General features: G+C 43.4%; 1 protein-coding gene across 1 annotated transcript; it reads left to right on the forward strand.

Annotated features, from left to right (window-relative positions):
* Positions 1–13,097: 13,097 nt before the first annotated feature.
* Positions 13,098–16,915, forward strand: LOC133912852 (cytochrome P450 85A1-like). The gene is made up of 9 exons (XM_062355786.1): positions 13,098–13,385; positions 14,187–14,508; positions 15,249–15,398; positions 15,490–15,738; positions 15,831–15,917; positions 16,008–16,086; positions 16,188–16,294; positions 16,389–16,513; positions 16,594–16,915. The coding sequence occupies exons 1-9, from the start codon at positions 13,192–13,194 to the stop codon at positions 16,679–16,681; spliced, it is 1,401 nt and encodes a 466-aa protein (XP_062211770.1). The 5' UTR covers positions 13,098–13,191; the 3' UTR covers positions 16,682–16,915.
* Positions 16,916–17,206: the final 291 nt, after the last annotated feature.

Consider the following 17,206-nt stretch of genomic DNA (forward strand, 5'->3'; position numbering starts at 1 on the left):
CTCTCAGTACACGAGTCACCATTTGCAGCCGTGTGCTGCCCAGGGTTCAGCTTACCGACTAGAGCTCGGTTACCGAGCTCCGGCGGTAATCGAAAATTCGCGGTTACCGCGGTAACCCGTCAAAAATTCAAAAAAATTCGGACAAAATTCATTTTGAAAAATTTGAAATTTGGAAAAAAATCGCGATTTTAGCCGCTCGGTAACTGGTCAAATTGGACCAGTTACCGAGCGGTTTTTGCGATTTATCGAGTGGTTTTCTCAAATTTTCCGCATTATTGGTAACCGCTCGGTTTTATCGGTAACGGCTCGATTTTCTTAATTTATCGAGCGGTTTTCTCGATTTTCAGTGAAGTTAAAAAAAAACCCAAAATTTTCTCAATCTTGTAAAATCAATAACTAATTCATCTGAGCTTCAAATGAAGTGAAACAAATTTTGTTGGTTTTCTTGTAACATGATCTACGTGATAAAAGTATTTATACTCATAAAAAAGTTCAAATTTTTCTGTGAGAAAATGTATTTGTTAAACCAAGTTAAATGCATAGTTTACTCTTTGCTAATCCAAAAATCATGAAACTAATTTTTGTAGTCTTCTTATATGATCCTATGTCTTTTAAAAATACATGAACTCATGAATTAGTTATTGTAACATGCAGAATTGTGTAAATATGTTGCAACTAGATTAATTCATAACTGACCCATCACATCTCAAAAATTAGTGAAAGCACTTTTATTAATTTATTTATACTATGATTTACGTAGGAAAAATAATAGTAGACGTGAAAAAGTTAATTACGGTGCTATTTCTTAACATATTTACTTTATGCTTGTGAACTTTGTAAAAATTATAGAAAAATTAATAAAACTCTAAATAAAGTGAAATCATAGAATATGATGCAAATGACATTATTTTTGAAAAAAAAATTCACAGAAGATCTTAGAATTGTGTCTATTTTTTAAAGATTTTTTTTATTTTTTTATTTTTTCGAATTTTTTAATTCAAATTTGATTACTGTTCGGTTTTTGAAACTCAATCAGACTGAGATGATCAATTATTACTATTTTTATTCGATTACTATCGGTTTTTTAACCTGGTACTGACAGCACAGAGCAGCGGCCCAAGACAAGGCGCGCGGTCGCCCTCCACGACCCCGGGTCAAAAAGGATCGCTCTGCTTCGCTTCCGTGTCGTCGATCGGAGTGATGGATGGATGGGTCACAGCACAGGTGACCTTTCCGCATGCCTGTTACTGTACCACCACTAGTACCTAGCTAAACCAAAAGGCTTTACCAATCAAGCACTGTGCCGCACGAATCTATCGAAATCTTGCCAACAGGCCCCGGAATAAAATCCATACAGTCTCCTCTTCTCTTCACAATTACTCCAAGGCATGTTATGATCATAACAGTTTTGTGCATAATCGGGATCCAAGGCATGCTTTTTGTTCACGGGAATTCCCCTTGAAAATTCCTTTTTAAAAGATCAAATCGAGATTGACATGACATGTGGTCGCAGGTAAACTCTTGTGATCAGCATATGTTGAAACTCTGTTTGGAACCCAGGAATTTCACGGGATCCATGGACAATAATTAGTCTTTGTACACATCGGAAAGAGGAAACCAGCCAAGAGTAACAATGCATTGCAGTACATCGAATTTGACACTTCCATTTACAAGTAGCAGCAGTCAGTACTTGGGAGGGAAGGGAAAAGGTAAAACCAAAGGTGAACAGGGTGCGAGCAGAGAGGGGCAGGGGGAGCAGAATGGTGCACGAGTGGGCAGGGCAGGATAGGACAGGGGATCTAGGTTATGATTGGTTATATATATATATATATATATATATATATATATATATATATGGATTATGTATGTAAGTGATGAGAAAGTATATTAAACAGAATTATATTTGTTAAAAAAAATATTTGAGTTGAGTTCCTATTTGATTCATTGAATTTAAGACCGTATAAGTGGATGTATAAATTGAGACTATAATTAACTGCTCAATAAAGATAGTTGTATGATACTGACAAGTATAGTCGTCTGCATAAGCGGATGTAGAAATCTATATCGATCCAGTTAGACTACGACCGTATATTTATATATAATGAATTAGACTTAGATAGTATATATAGATAACTAAATATACTTATTTCTAAAACTATATATATCCACCAGACCAGACAAGTTACTCTCATACCGAAGACCCACGGTGAAACCAGCCGTGTAGTAGGGCAAAGGTTTAATTTACGTGCTGCCAGCCTGCCACCAACACTCACATGCACCCAGTAGGCACCCTTGGCCAACCACAGCCTGGGCTGATTTCATCACCCAATCCATCCATCCTTAAAAGATCTCATCTTAGCCAAAACACAAACAGGTGATGCTGCTTAAACCACAGATCTAACTAACCTTGTAACTACATATACGCATGCATGTGAGGTGATTGCTAGTACTACTAATTTGCTGCCAGTTTGATCTGGCTCTTGTAATTGCTCATTGCTAGTGCTGCTTCAAGAAGTACTTTTGTACTATACAACTCAAATCAACCCCTCCTAAAAAAACAAGAATGGTCCAATGGGGACCGCCCCATGTGCCACCTCAATTGCAACCTTCTCTCTATGCTTTATTTGATAAATTGTCAAGTTTTTAACCTACACTACACTACTAGACATAGATTTATACTAGTCTAGTTATCAATAATCTATCCATATAAAATCTCTTTGAGCACTGTGCATGATCAATCAGTAGCTAGACACTGCCATGTATGCTGCACATGGTGCCGGGCGTCGACCACCCATGCATGCATTACCTTTTCCAATTTTTTTTGTTGGCCATCTCATGATTGATTGGATCCCCACTCACAAACAAGTCTCCGTTCAGGATCAAGAACAGCATCTCTTTTAACAAAGGGAAAACTATGCAGCAAATGATCACTTAACATTCATGATGTTTCAGCGTTGAGCTTGCAAATTATATGTGCTTGGCCGTAGCCTAAGGCCGGGAATGGAGAAGCTAGTTGTTTTTCTATTAGTATAATGATCCTCCATTCCTCGTCTCTCATACTCGGGAAAAACCTCTTATCATTTAACCAAGCACTCAAGTGACAAAGTTTTCACTAGAAAGGAGGAATGAAAGAAGGACCCTTCAAATGGCCCCAACTCCAAATGATTCCAGACGGGGAATGGGAGCGTTTGGTTTGGGTAATCCCCTTAATTTGATATTGCTCATGAATGCAGAAAGACAATGCTTGGTCATCTTGAACTTTGAAGGACAGTTGAGATAGTTTTATGGAAATTCATATGGTTATCTCACAAAACACAAATATGTTCTAGGAGTCAGAAGTCAATTATGTAAACCAGAAGAGAACCGTGCTATTTGTTTCTCTTGGTCTCCTATGCCCGGGTCGGCCATTTAGCCAAACCATTTAGTTTTTCTTGAGACGTTATTAATCTTAAATAGTTCTTTAATAACTTCAGCTTTTAAAAACTTCTTTCAGCCAATGCCACAATCATAGGTATAGTTAATAATATTCCATAAGCAATAGAAATATTAGGATAGCAGTCCACTTCTCTAACAAATTCAAAAATCTTCATAGCAGATATTATTCTATCCGGCAAAGTCAATTACATAACCCTTAATTCAGATATTAGATCATTTAACTCCACATCAGATGAACCATGTAGAGAGAAAGTTTTTGCAAATTTAGTGCAGTAATCTGTTAGTTCAATATCATTCAATGACTTCAAGGTGTTTGAGCTCAGTAAAACCCGAATATACCTTTAAACACTTGGAGTTCTTCAAATCTATTTGTCAATGAAGTTGTTGCCATATCAACCATGACCAAAAAGTAATTAACTTTAAAGGCCTTCTCAGCTTGCAGTATTTCTTCATTGCAATCAATTTTATCGAATTGTTTCTTCCTAAGAGCACGATGTTTTACCGAAAACATTGGCTCAACACCCATTTCAGATGCAAGGTCTTTGGCAATGTTCAAACTAGAAGCATACCCTTCATTTCTATACTTCTCAAGGTGTTGAATCATACCTTCAATTTGGTGTAAGGCAGAGTCAATACACATGGATGATGATTGCAACTTCTTACTCACAGTATTTACAGCAAATAAAATGTTATGCCAAATAACCATACCAAGTATAAACTCAAAGCTACCAAGAACGTCAAATAAATTTTTTGCATCACTCTTGTCCTTGGGTTCGATATCACAAGCTTAATATAACTCAGACAAAGCTGACCTTAGATGAGAAACCTGATATCTAATTGCTTTAACACTGTTGATTCGACTCTCCCAACGAGTATTGCTCAATGATTTCACAGTTAAACTTGGCAAATGATCAAGCAAAACTTTCCATCTTTTGGTAGAACTAGAAAATAATACATATATTCGTTGCACAATACCGAAAAATAAAACAGCTTTAACACAAGATTTTACCATGTCACAAAGAGTAAGATTAAAACTATGGCAAGCACATGGCATATACAAAGCTCTTGGATTGATATCAAGCAACCGTTTTTGTACCCCTGGTGTTTTCCTTTCATATTTGAACCATTATCGTAACCTTGATCCTTTATATCATCAAGACCAAAGGACTTCATGGACTCAAGTAGTACATTAAAAAGGCCCAAACCAGATGTGTCATCCACCTTCAAGAACCCTAGAAAGTACTCCTCAATTTTTGTTTTTCTCTCAAACATATTATCACATCGAACTATCAAAGTCATTTGTTCTTCATGACTCACATCTGGGCTACAATCAAATATAATGGAGAAATATTTGGCCTCTTCGACAATCTTTAAGATAATATTTGTAACATTGGAAGCCAAATGAGAAATCAACTCATTCTAAATTTTATGACTGAGATAATGATAATGAATTTTATTGTTTTGAATACGCCTAAGGTGGTCTTGCATTACCAAATCAAATTCTGCAATCATCTCAACACAAGCTAAGAAATTACCATTATTGTTATTGTAAAGCTGCTCACTGGATCCTCTAAAAGCTAAATTTCGTTTACCAAGATATTTCACAATGGCAACTATTCATAACAAAACTTGCTTCAACCGTTCTTTCTTGTTTGTGATCTCCTGTTGAAAATCTTTGTCAGTTGTTTCATTGTTGCTCAATCTAGTTCTTAATTCATTCAAAGAGTTCATGTTAGTAATATGCTCGACACTAGTTTCATGTTCTTTGAGCCTTTCGCTGAGATGCCTCCAATCTCCATATCCATTATCTCCTAATGAACTCTTTCTATTGTTAGATTTGAAAATCTTACAGCAGAAGCAAAACACTTTGTCAACATGCTTAGAATAAACCAACCATTTTCTGTCATGTACCTCTCCATTACTCATTATTCTGGAATAATGAGCAGACGAAAAATGTTGAGTTACCATCTAAAGGCAATTTAAATTTTTTTTCTCTGATAGATCCCTTCTCAACTAATATGTCCTTTGCTTTGTTATCAAGATTACCCTAATTTCTTGGATCATAGATATCCATAGAAAAAACCGGTTGTTCATCAACACTAGCAGATGAATTAAATATATGCTCATGATCACTCACATTGTTATCATCCCCATCTCTCCCGACCTACCCCTAGCACCGCCCACATCTCGTCTCATCATCACAACTCATACAAACCAACATCGTCATTATCTTTGCGAACCAATAAATAAGCCCTAAGCTCACGAACGATGGCTGAACCGAACCATCGCTCGACTTCTACAAGGACCTATGCATTGCTAAGCATTTCGGATAGATTTAAGTTAGATATTAACATGGTTATACCCAGGCTACAAGGATTGAGATCATCAATAATAAGATAGGGATAAATACAATAATATAGGTGCTACCTGATTCCCAACACAGACTTGCTAAACATGCACAACATACATAGAGCAATAAGTTATCAATTTTTACCCCATATGATCCAAATTATGAGATGAAATATGCTCAAATGCTTTCCTTAGTGCTTAGCTTCACAATCAACAGCCACAAACTCTGGATCACCCTCGACCACCCCGTGTCATGCTCCGGTCGTTTACGAAAGAAGAGTGCATGCAATGCGATGAGTATGAATGAAGTGCAAAGAAGTATGCTACAAGAGGCATCACAAATAAGGATGCAATATAACAAGCTAAAGTATAAAGACATGTGATAGAACAAAGTAGTTTTCAATCCAAATGACTTCTGAAATTCTGACAGAATACCGGAAGTTCCGAATTCAGGTCGGAACTTCCGGGTGGTACTCCGAATAGGGGTTCTCGGGTTGACAAGTTCTATTTAACTGGAAGTTCCAAATTGAGGTCGGAACTTCCGGATGGTCAGAACTTCTGGGTGGTACTCCAAACAGGGGTTCTCGTGTTGCAATTTTTGATTAAACCAGAAGTTCTAGATTAAAGTCCAAACTGTCGGGTTGGGCCGGAACATCCGGTATACTTCCGAACACGTTTCTCAGGAGGCTTAACTCGGATTAATCTGGAACTTCTGGGTTGAAGGCCACAACCTGGGGATAGGGTTTCTCAGGTAGTTTTAACTCGAAATACCCAAAACTTCCGGGTTGTAAACCGGAACTTCCGAGTTCTGGTAGAAGTGATGTTCATGATAATTCATTGGCCGATTGGGCTTGCATGTTAAAACCCAACCCACATGAGGATGTATTTGCACTAATGTATTGGTTCTAGGCTTCATCTACCCACAAAACAAACACGATTCCCAGGTTCTACCTCATCCAAAATCCTCCTATTAACTTCAATACATCAAGAACACAACTGTGCTTCGCAACTACTTGATCGCAGCTCATAAACTCAAATTTAATCAAACCCATCCGTGCCTTCTCACCATGGAAACCTAGGAGACTTACCCGAGGTCCTTGTGAAGGTTGGTAACCGTCGTTTGGGGAGGAAAACGGAGGAAGAGAGCTCGGGGAAAATGTACCAAGCTGCCAAAATTTCAGTGAAGATGGGGTGACGAAAATGGATTGGAACTCACCCAAATCTCCCTGCATGCAACAAAAACTTGGATGAATGGAGAACTAGGGAGTTAGGGAATGCGATGGTGTGACATGCATACCTCGAATCTTGCTGCTTGAAGTGGATTTGGGGGAGAAATGGAGGTGGTTGGAAGGAGGGGAGGTGCTGCTCCTCTTAGTTGTTCGGTTGGTGAGGGAGGAGAGCACGTGAGAGTGAGAGGGAGTGAGGGAGAGGGTTGTTGTAGCAGCTGAAGGAGACGGAGGGGAGGTGTGCCCCACGTGTTAGAGTCTCAAGTCTATTTCAACTGCAAAAACATTTCTTTCTCTCCTCATTTTATTAACCCAAAACAAGGTGCTCTAGTACTCTAAAAATCCTAGGAAAATTTGTGCATCGATTACAATATGAGATGAACCCATTTTAGTTGGATTCCCCACAACACCTAAGCAGAACTTAAACTAAAAGGAAACTCAGTGATCGGGTATTTTCATAACTCGTAGCGAAAGTTAATCCGCCATAGGAGAAAACAAACACTCAACAATTAAACATGATGCTGATGATGATCATAACTATACTTAACAACATGTTACGAGATTTGGGATATGACATAGCCTAATCAGCATCAGAGTATGCAATGAGATTAGCAGTGGAGGTGAGATGGAGCTGAAGACCATGATCAAGAATGTTGTGAATGTAGTGGATAATCCTCTTGACAAGAGAAGATGGGGCTCACGGGGATCATGCATATCAAGACAAACCTGCTGTACAGCATAGGCAATATCAAGGCAAGTGAACGTGAGATACTACAGAGCTCCAGTAAGACCACGATAATGGGTAGCATTAGAAACCGGTGCACCATCTGAGCAAATCTTGGTGGAGGTGTCCACAGGAGTACTGCAAGGCTTGCAATCAGACATAACAACCCGCTCCAATATAGAGGAACAAGCCACCATTACACTAAGTCATAGAAATCCTCAAGAAGTGATGTAAATGACCACAGTCCTTCATGGAGAATTCTGCGGTGAGAGCTGAAATCACCTGATGAAGGAGAGCATCAAATGAGGCTGTGAGTACAATGTCATCGGCATAAAGGAGCAAGTCCACAGTGTCAAAACCATGCCGGTAGATGAATAGCAATTGAACCACGAGCGAGGAGCTTGCTTCAAACCATATAAAGACTTGTTGATATGATAGACATGATGAGGCCAAGATGGATCAACAAATCCTGAGGGCTGCTCATAGTAGACTATCTCAGAAAATGTGTCATGGAGGAAAGCATTCTTCACGTCCAACTAATGAACAGGCCAAGTCTATGAGAGAGCAATAGTGAGAATTGTGTGTATTGTCACATGCTTCATAATAGGGCTGAATGTCTCATCAAAATCAACACTGGGACGTTGTGTAAATCCACGGAGAACCCATCATGCCTTATAGCGATCAAGAGCACCATCCGAAAGGAATTTGTGGTGGAAAATCCACTTCCATGTCACAACATTAGCACTAAACAGGCGAGGCACAAGATCCCAAGTGTGATTAGCTTGAAGGGCTGTGAACTCCTCTGTCATTGTTTCACGCCTGTTGGGGTTAGTGAGTGCACCCCGATATGTCTTCGGTATGGGACTGATCGATACAGCATGAAGATTCATGCGCGTAACGGGATGGTGGGAGCCCGTTTTACCGTGTGTGACCATGGTATGCTCGTTGGTCACAAGAGTAATGGGATTGTAGAGGTCAACAAGGGGTGTGCGACTAGTGGCGGGACCAAGGGTGTGGAGACACGAGATGTGGCACGGGGCAGCGTCATGACAGGCAGAGAGGCAGCCCCAGGCGCACATGACGTGATGCGCATAGGGAAGCCCAGAGGACTGTGCAGCAAGGCATGACGCTGGGTACTAGAAGAGCCACCAAGGGGCGCCCCAGCACTACCGGTAGCATCCTGTGATGGTGCGTCAACAAGGGCAGTAGCGCGAGCACTCGGGATGAAGATCATGTTAGCTCCACTAGCAGCAACCTGCAGCAAAGGGCCGACAGGCGGTGCGCAACACTGATGGTACTTGCATGTAAACAAGTGCCAATAGGGAGGGTCGAATAATCAAACTCTGAGAGAAAATCAAAGTCAGATGAAGGAGGTGATGAAGTGATATCGGAGAACAAAAAGGAGAACTCATCAAATGTAACATGATGTGAGATGATGATACGGTTGGTGGCAAGGTCGAGACAGCGATAACCCTTATGGTCAAAAGGATAGCCAAGAAACACACAAATGGTAGAGTGTGGCGACAACTTGTTGGTCATGGTGGTGGAAATATTAGGATAACACTTGCACCCAAAGACACGGAGATGGGATAGGTTGGGAGAACACCATAAAGAGCAAAGTATGGAGTTAGAAAGCCGAGTGTCTTTGTGGGATGAAGGCTTAGGAGATAAGTGGCTGCATGAAGAGCCTCAATCCAATAACACGGTGGAAGACTAGCCTGAAACAGAAGAGACCGTATAATATTATTAGTAGTGCGAATAATATGTTCTGCTCGACCGTTTTGGGGAGAGGTGTAAGGACATGAGAGGCGGACAGCGACACCACGAGTGAGTAAGAAGGTGTGAGTGGTAGAATTAAAAAATTAACGCTTGTTCTTGCACTGAATGTTCTTAATGGTGGAAACAAATTGAGTGAAGACATATACAAAAAGTGAGAAAGCATGGAGAATGTGTCAGACTTGAGGCGTAGGGGAAACGTCCAGAAAAAATAGGAGCAATCATCAAGAACAACAAGATAATATTTGTAACCGGACACACTAGCAATGGGTGAGGTCCAAAGATCACAATGTATTAAATTAAAATTCTTAGAAGCTCTAGATGAGGATGACACAAAATGGAGATGCACATGGCGACCAAGCTGAGACGCATGACATAAGTGTTCAAGCTCACTTTAATTACATGAAATGGTAGGAGCTAGCTTATATAAAGCCTCATGACCTAGATGACCAAGACGATGATGCCAAAGAGTGGTGGAGGTGGTGTCGGCAGCGAGAGCATAGGACTGAGCGCTGACAAGTGGAGGGGGTAGAGCTGCCTAGAGCTATTGCACCTGATGATCATGTTCTTGGTGTTGAGGTCCTTGACAGAAAGGCTATAAGAGCCAATTTGATAGAACAGTTATTATCGATAGTGAACTAATGAACGGAAATAAGGTTCTTAATTATGTGAGGAGAAACTAGAACGTTACAAAGCTAAAGAAGACCCTGGGCAGCGGGAAAAGACACAAGACCGATGGAGGTAACAGGTAGCAATGACCCATTACCGACGACAATATTAGAAGGACACTAAGGAGGAGGAGGTGGAGTGTAGGAGAGTACCAAAGTTTGATGTCATGTGGGAGGTGACACCTGAATCCATCAACCAGTCGGTAGTTGGCGGCGGGTGGAGCAACATGGTGCTGAAAGTGTTGGCAAATGCTTGTTGATCCCACGACATGGCGGTGGGGTGCGCGACCCACAGTTGTTGTTGCACCAGCTGGTGCTGCAGTAGGCTAGGTGGGAGCACACTGGGGATGGGATAAGTGTATCCCATCGGTGTGGCCGTGGACTGGTGCGCGGCGGCTGCACCAATAATCAGCGCATGTTGCTGAGTCACGTGCGGCTGCTACTGCTGGGAGGCGCTAGGAGGGCGAGGTCCGAGAACTCTCGGTGCATGGTGAGGATCTGTGAAATCGGGCCAGACCTGGAAGGTCCCGATGCACAGGTTGTACAAGGTAGGCCACTCGCTAGAAGGACCACTAGAGTCGCCGCTGGCCCCATCGGAAGGACCGCTGCAAGTGGAGCCGTTGTCATTGTGATGGTTTTAACGCTGGTTGCGGTTGTTACCACGAGGAGCCTAGGTGCCAAAGTGCCCTTGGTTGCCACCCCCCTAAGAGCTGCCACTCGAAGGGCCACCACCAGCAGGAGTACCAGGAGCAGACAACATGGAGGCAACCAGGGCAGTGGACAAAGACCAGGGCTTGGACACCATGGTGAGCTCCTCAAGGAGGAGATTGGAGCACACCTCAAGGAATGACATGAACAGCTTATGATGCTTGAGGAGGGTGGCCATGTAGGAGAACTTGGCATTGAGCCCGCGTAGGATGGAGAGGACGAGTGTGCGGTCAGGGAAAACCTCAGCCAAGTCGTCGAGCACATCAAGCATCCCTTTAAACTTGTGGCAATAATTGGAGATCGTCAGATCACCTTGGATGAACGAGTGAAACATAGCATCAAGGCATCAAGATAGAGGGCACGAGTCTCCTTGTTCCTGATGAACTGTTGCTCGAGGCCAAGCTAAACTAGGCGAGCGGTGGGTACGATAGTCATGACAATTTCAAGGAGGTCGAGAGAGAACATGCCATAAAGCCATGAAAGCACAGTGCAGTCCATCTGCTTCCAGTGCACGTCATCTTCAGGCAGATCAGCGTTAGACAAGACATGATCGGTGAGATCATACTTGCCAAGGGTGTTGAGGAAGAGACCACGCCACTTGCTGTAGTTCGGGGAGCGAGGTCGAGGACGAGGGGAACCAAAGCCTTGATGTTGAGGACGACCACAGCCTGCACGTGAAGTGTGGCAGTGGCAGCGTCGGCCTAAGCCAAAGCAAAGGCAAGGGCATAGTCGTCGTGATCATCGTGATTGTCATTGCGCTCGGCCTCAAGACGAGCAGAGTGCGCTTAGTAGCGATGCGTTCATCCTCTAATGAGCTACCTCGCGCTCGGCAGCAAGGCGTTCATCCTCTAGGCGAGCTGCCTCACGCTCGGCAGCGTGGCGGGCGGCTTCATCATCGGCCTTGAAAGGGGAGGGAGGCGCTGCAGAGAAGGCGACGAGCAGGAAGGGGACGTTGTGTGGGGAGTGCAGCCGCAACGAGTTAGGGTTAGGTAAACGTCGAGCATGGAGTGTGGCCACAACGGGGTGGGGCTCACGCGCAGGAGAAGTAGCGCGACAGGGAGGTGGCTCATGCGCAGGAGAGGCAGCACGACAGGGAGGAGAAGATCGCTGTGGAGGATCGGTGATGGTGACAGCTAGGGTTTCATTAAGCCGTGACAACGATGTAGAGGTGAAAGTGGGGTCGCAGGCGCAAAACTTAATGGGCCTAAACGGAATACAAAATGAAGGCTAACAGTAAGCATACACATTGGATGGTTTTTAAATGTCTAGAATCCATGTATGGATATACTGGAGATATTTTTAAAAAATGTCTAACATCTACCAGTACGAGCGAGGCCTGCGCCCGGCGTGGAACCGAGGTTCCGTGACGTATTGCAGCAGTATGTCACGTGTGCACGGCCTGAAAACAACAAGCGAGCATGCGCGCACACGCACACATGGGCAGCATTTCGCGCGTCATTCCCTTTGGCTTTGACCAAAGCAAACAAGCGCCGCGCAACGCGACACAGCACAAGGCAGCGCCGTTCCCAAGGCCGAGCATGCGCGCCCCGGCTGTTTGAGCAGAGCAGATATATAGATGCTCGTCTGTATTTGCAGGCGCAGGCCTACTGGATTTATTTCCTCATTTATTTTCTGCACTTGCCGTTCTTCTATCTGTAGCAGCTCAGATTTCACACACAAAATTCTCTCTATCTCCAACAATTCATTCATGCTACAGAATCTACCGAAATTTTCTTTGAGGAGAGCATAGCAGTGTTACTTCGACACCTATATCTATTTTTTTTCTAAATCGAACATCTCAAATATAAATAGTATTTGTGTGTCTAATATTTTTTGCTAAATCAGTTATCTAAATTCGAATTAGATTCTGATACCTGTGTAGGTATCCAGTGTTAGAAGGAGGAGAGGAGTGACGAGATGCTATGCCATCTGCCGATCCCACGGTCAAGAATCCACCTTGTGACCTTGGAATGTGGACCCCCTCCCCTCTATCTGCAACAATAAAAGAGAGGATGCATTTCGTAGCTGGATTTCCTATTCTGTTTTTTCTTTTTGCAGCAGATGATTAAAGAGCAGTAAATAGAGTATAATAAAAAGTAAAAAAGGCAGGCAATAATTCCTGCTCTCTAGTCTCTGTGCAAGGGGTGGCTGCTTACTGGCTTCGGCCTATATAAAGGGGCCTCCTCTTCCTCCAGTACAGCAGCAGGCTCCTCTCCTCCCTCCTTGAAGCTCAGACACCACCATTTCTGCAGCAACACTCTGCTTCCTCCTCCTCGAAACAGAACAGAGGAGAGAAGAGAAGAAGATGGCGGTGCTGTTGGTGGTGATCGGCGTCGTCCTTGGCGTGGTGGCGGCGAGCAGCCTGCTGCTGCGGTGGAACGAGGTGAGGTACAGCCGGAGGCGGGGCGTGCCGCCTGGGACAATGGGGTGGCCGCTCTTCGGCGAGACCACCGAGTTCCTCAAGGAGGGGCCCAGCTTCATGAAGGCCAGGAGGCTCAGGTACTTTCGCATGGCATCTCTAGCAAGACGACGATGTTGCATGACGCATTTCGCATTTCGCATGCGAGAACAGAGAGTGGGAGAGTCCATCAGAACAGAACAGAGCAGAGCTGCTCTGCCTTTTGCTTTGTTAAACCTTTCTGGTTGGCTCATGAGATCAATCATTTGCTAGGAAGTAGCAGTAGTTGTTCTCTAATGAGAGCCAAGAGATGGAAGACGAGTTGTGGATCCCCTATGACGGTACAAGCAGCATTTTGCGGGAAAAAAGTGATCTGGAGAAGAGGAATATCACTGCTGTGTTCCCAAAAGCTCACAATCCCCACTGTTCCAGCTCTGACATCCTCCTTAAGCATAATACGTCTTAAAATGAGTCGCATCTATGTGCTGATTTTGTTTAAAATCTGCTTCTATGTTACGTTTGAGACTCAGACTCTAGAGCAGGACTCACTCGAAAAAAAAAAATTCTTCATGAGCCGTTGGTGGTAACTAGTTGATATGTAGTGGAGAAAAAAAATCAATACAGAAATAATATTTTATTACTTGAGGTATGATGCGTTATTGTATATGACCCTTTGTTTTTCTTATGACCTTTCTTGCATGCACTACTATGGGGGCCCTTATCATAATATTAAAAAAAAAACTATTGATACTTCCATCCCCCTTTAACCTCTTTTTTTTTTCTTTAGAAAAATAGAATTCATAGTTGCATTGCTCGCACAGAAAATAAAATTCATGGTAGAGTACACTTGCGTGACGTAGCTAGCATACGAGAATTGCTGCTGATATGGGGTGATGCTGCAGGTACGGGAGCCTGTTCCGGACTCACATCCTGGGCTGCCCCACGGTGGTGTCCATGGACCCGGAGCTGAACCGCCGGATGCTGGCCAGCGAGGGCGCCGGCTTCGTCCCGGGCTACCCGCAGTCGATGCTCGACATCCTGGGGCCCAACAACATCGCCGCCGTGCACGGCCCGCTCCACCGCGCCATGCGCGGCGCCATGCTCGCGCTCATCCGCCCGCCCATGATCCGCGCCACGCTCCTCGACAAGATCGACGCCTTCATGCGCTCCCACCTCGACGGTTGGGCCGGCCGCCGCGTCGACATCCAGGAGAAGACCAAGGAGGTGAGTCGGTGTCACCACCTCACCTCTCATGTTGAATGCTCTGCATTCTTGCCATGCCCGTTTGATGCCTCCTCTGTTGATGTCGCTGCAAGCCTGCTGAAACAAAAATGACCTGCATAAAAAGGCTTCATTTTCCATCGCCAAGAACAGTGTAAGCAAGGGAAAAAGGAACACTGAAAAGTGGTAATTTTATGGGGCCCACAGTGGAAAATCTTGGTTTACCTTACTGCATTTGGAGGATGAGCTTATTGTTGTTGACATTTGTTGGCAACAAATCTGATAATGGAAGCCACAACCAAGTACAGTCATTTCTTTTGACCTTTTTATAGTACTACCAGCACCATTTTTCACTTGCCATCCAATGAGGCAACATCACAGACAACAGAATGATGGTGCCTCTTGAAATTTAGGGACTGGAGTGGGAGCAAAGAGAAAAGGAGGGAGAAGGAAGGCAGATCCTTCGTTCCTCTCTCAACCAATAGGGAATTATTTGGCTTTCTAGAACCTGTACTGCTGGATAGCAAAAATTTATGAGCCCTTTCCCAGCAGAAAAAAAAGGGCTGACAGGGAGGAAATAAGAAGCATCTCTCTACACATTCCAAAGTGATGAACATGCATCATCATGACCATCATATGTTTCAATGCAAAAAATTTGTTCATTGTTGCCTTTTGGGTGCAGAATTTTATACTTGCATGGCAACTTATTACAGAGTCTTATAACTGCCTTTTCCCCCCTTCAGATGGCTTTGCTCTCTTCACTCAGGCAGATTGCTGGAATCTCTTCTGGCCCACTCACTGATGCCCTCAAGACAGAGCTGTACACCCTTGTACTCGGCACCTTCTCCCTGCCAATCAACATCCCAGGAACCAATTACCACCAAGGGCTCCAGGTACTGTTTGTTACTTGCATACCTGGAACATCAGAGACTTCAACTTAGCTGATGAACTGGGTCCTCTGACAAAAGCACTCTTGCTTTCCAGGCGAGGAAGAAGCTTGTGGCCATGCTGCAACAGATGATCGCGGATCGGAGGGCCTCTGGGTGTGGTCGTGACGACATTCTGGACGCCCTCTTGAGCGGCAATGAGGGTACCAGGACGAAGCTTAGCGATGAGCAGATCATTGACCTGCTCATCACCCTGATATACTCTGGATATGAAACCGTGTCGACGACATCGATGATGGCGATCAAGTACCTGTCGGACAATCCGAAAGCTCTTGAACAAATCAGGGTACATATGCTCCGGCAATCAAGTCAAATTCCACAACAGCAAAAGAAGTCTTATAATCGTTGAGTTTACCGATGATCTGTTGCCTTCTGCAGAAAGAGCATATTGACATCAGGGAGGGAAAATCATCAGAGGATGCCCTTGACTGGAATGATTACAAGTCGATGGCCTTCACCCGAGCTGTAAGTTTGGAGATGATAGACCCAAAAACAGTCACAATAGAACTGTAGTATGAGCATGATGAACTCATTTATTCTTCTTCTAATATGCAGGTAATTTATGAGACTCTAAGATTAGCTACAATTGTTAATGGGCTGCTGAGGAAGACTACCCAGGATGTAGAAATGAATGGTGAGAATTATACATGATAATTTGCTGCTACCACTACTAACATTTTGTCCTGTATGCAAATCTCAAGTTAGTTCTAATGAGATATTATCTATTTCTTTCAGGGTATGTTATTCCAAAAGGTTGGAGAATTTATGTCTACACAAGGGAGATAAACTACGATCCATTCCTGTACCCGGAACCGATGGTTTTCAATCCATGGAGATGGCTGGTAAGGAATACAGCAAAGAAGTATTACAAACAATAAACAAGTAGTAACAGCATTTTTTACGAAATTCTAACCTGGTAACACTTGCTGACAATAGGAGAAGAACCTGGAATCACATCCACACTTCATGTTATTTGGAGGAGGTGCCCGTATGTGCCCAGGGAAGGAAGTAGGAACAGTTGAAATTGCAACTTTTCTTCACTATTTCGTGACGCGATACAGGTCTGTTCCTCTCATGAGTCCTTATCGCCTTGATGGGAGCTATTTACTGATGCCGTTGCGGCACCGATCTTCTCTTGCAGATGGGAGGAAGAAGGAAACAACACGATATCAAAGTTCCCTAGAGTGGCGGCTCCCAATGGGCTACATATCCGAGTTCGCGATTACTGATCTTGCAACATTTTGTGGCGAAGTTTAGATAGGATTCAGACTAAGATAGAATAACTCTGCTGGCCTTATGAAAAGGATTAGAACAGCCATTTGGTGCTTGTAAAATGTATCCGTGCCAATAGGAATGTTATAGGGATGATATAGGTATCATAGGTTTACTAGGAAATTGATCTAGAAAACCACTAGATGCTCCTGTATTCTTTTGGTTTGATCAATTTTCAAATTAAAACAGAAGTATGTCACGTCCGTGAGGAAGTGACCAGATAGAGTATGTGTGGGAGGTCTCTGGCCGATTCTTGGCCGTGGTGGTGGAGAGGACGCCTGTTGGCGTCAGTTGCAGTAGAGGGATGAGAGAATGGAGAACATGAGATGAGAAATAGTTGATTTATTGCTTAATTTCAAAAGGGTGCTGACTACTCTTTATATATAGAGCTCAATTCCTACAACTCCTTTATTTTTTCCTAAACCGAATATCTTTTCTAATCTGACTTTTCTAACTTATCTCTAACTAATCTGAACTTTCAA

Source organism: Phragmites australis, chromosome 3, assembly GCF_958298935.1.
Source record: "Phragmites australis chromosome 3, lpPhrAust1.1, whole genome shotgun sequence".
Taxonomy (NCBI): domain Eukaryota; kingdom Viridiplantae; phylum Streptophyta; class Magnoliopsida; order Poales; family Poaceae; genus Phragmites; species Phragmites australis.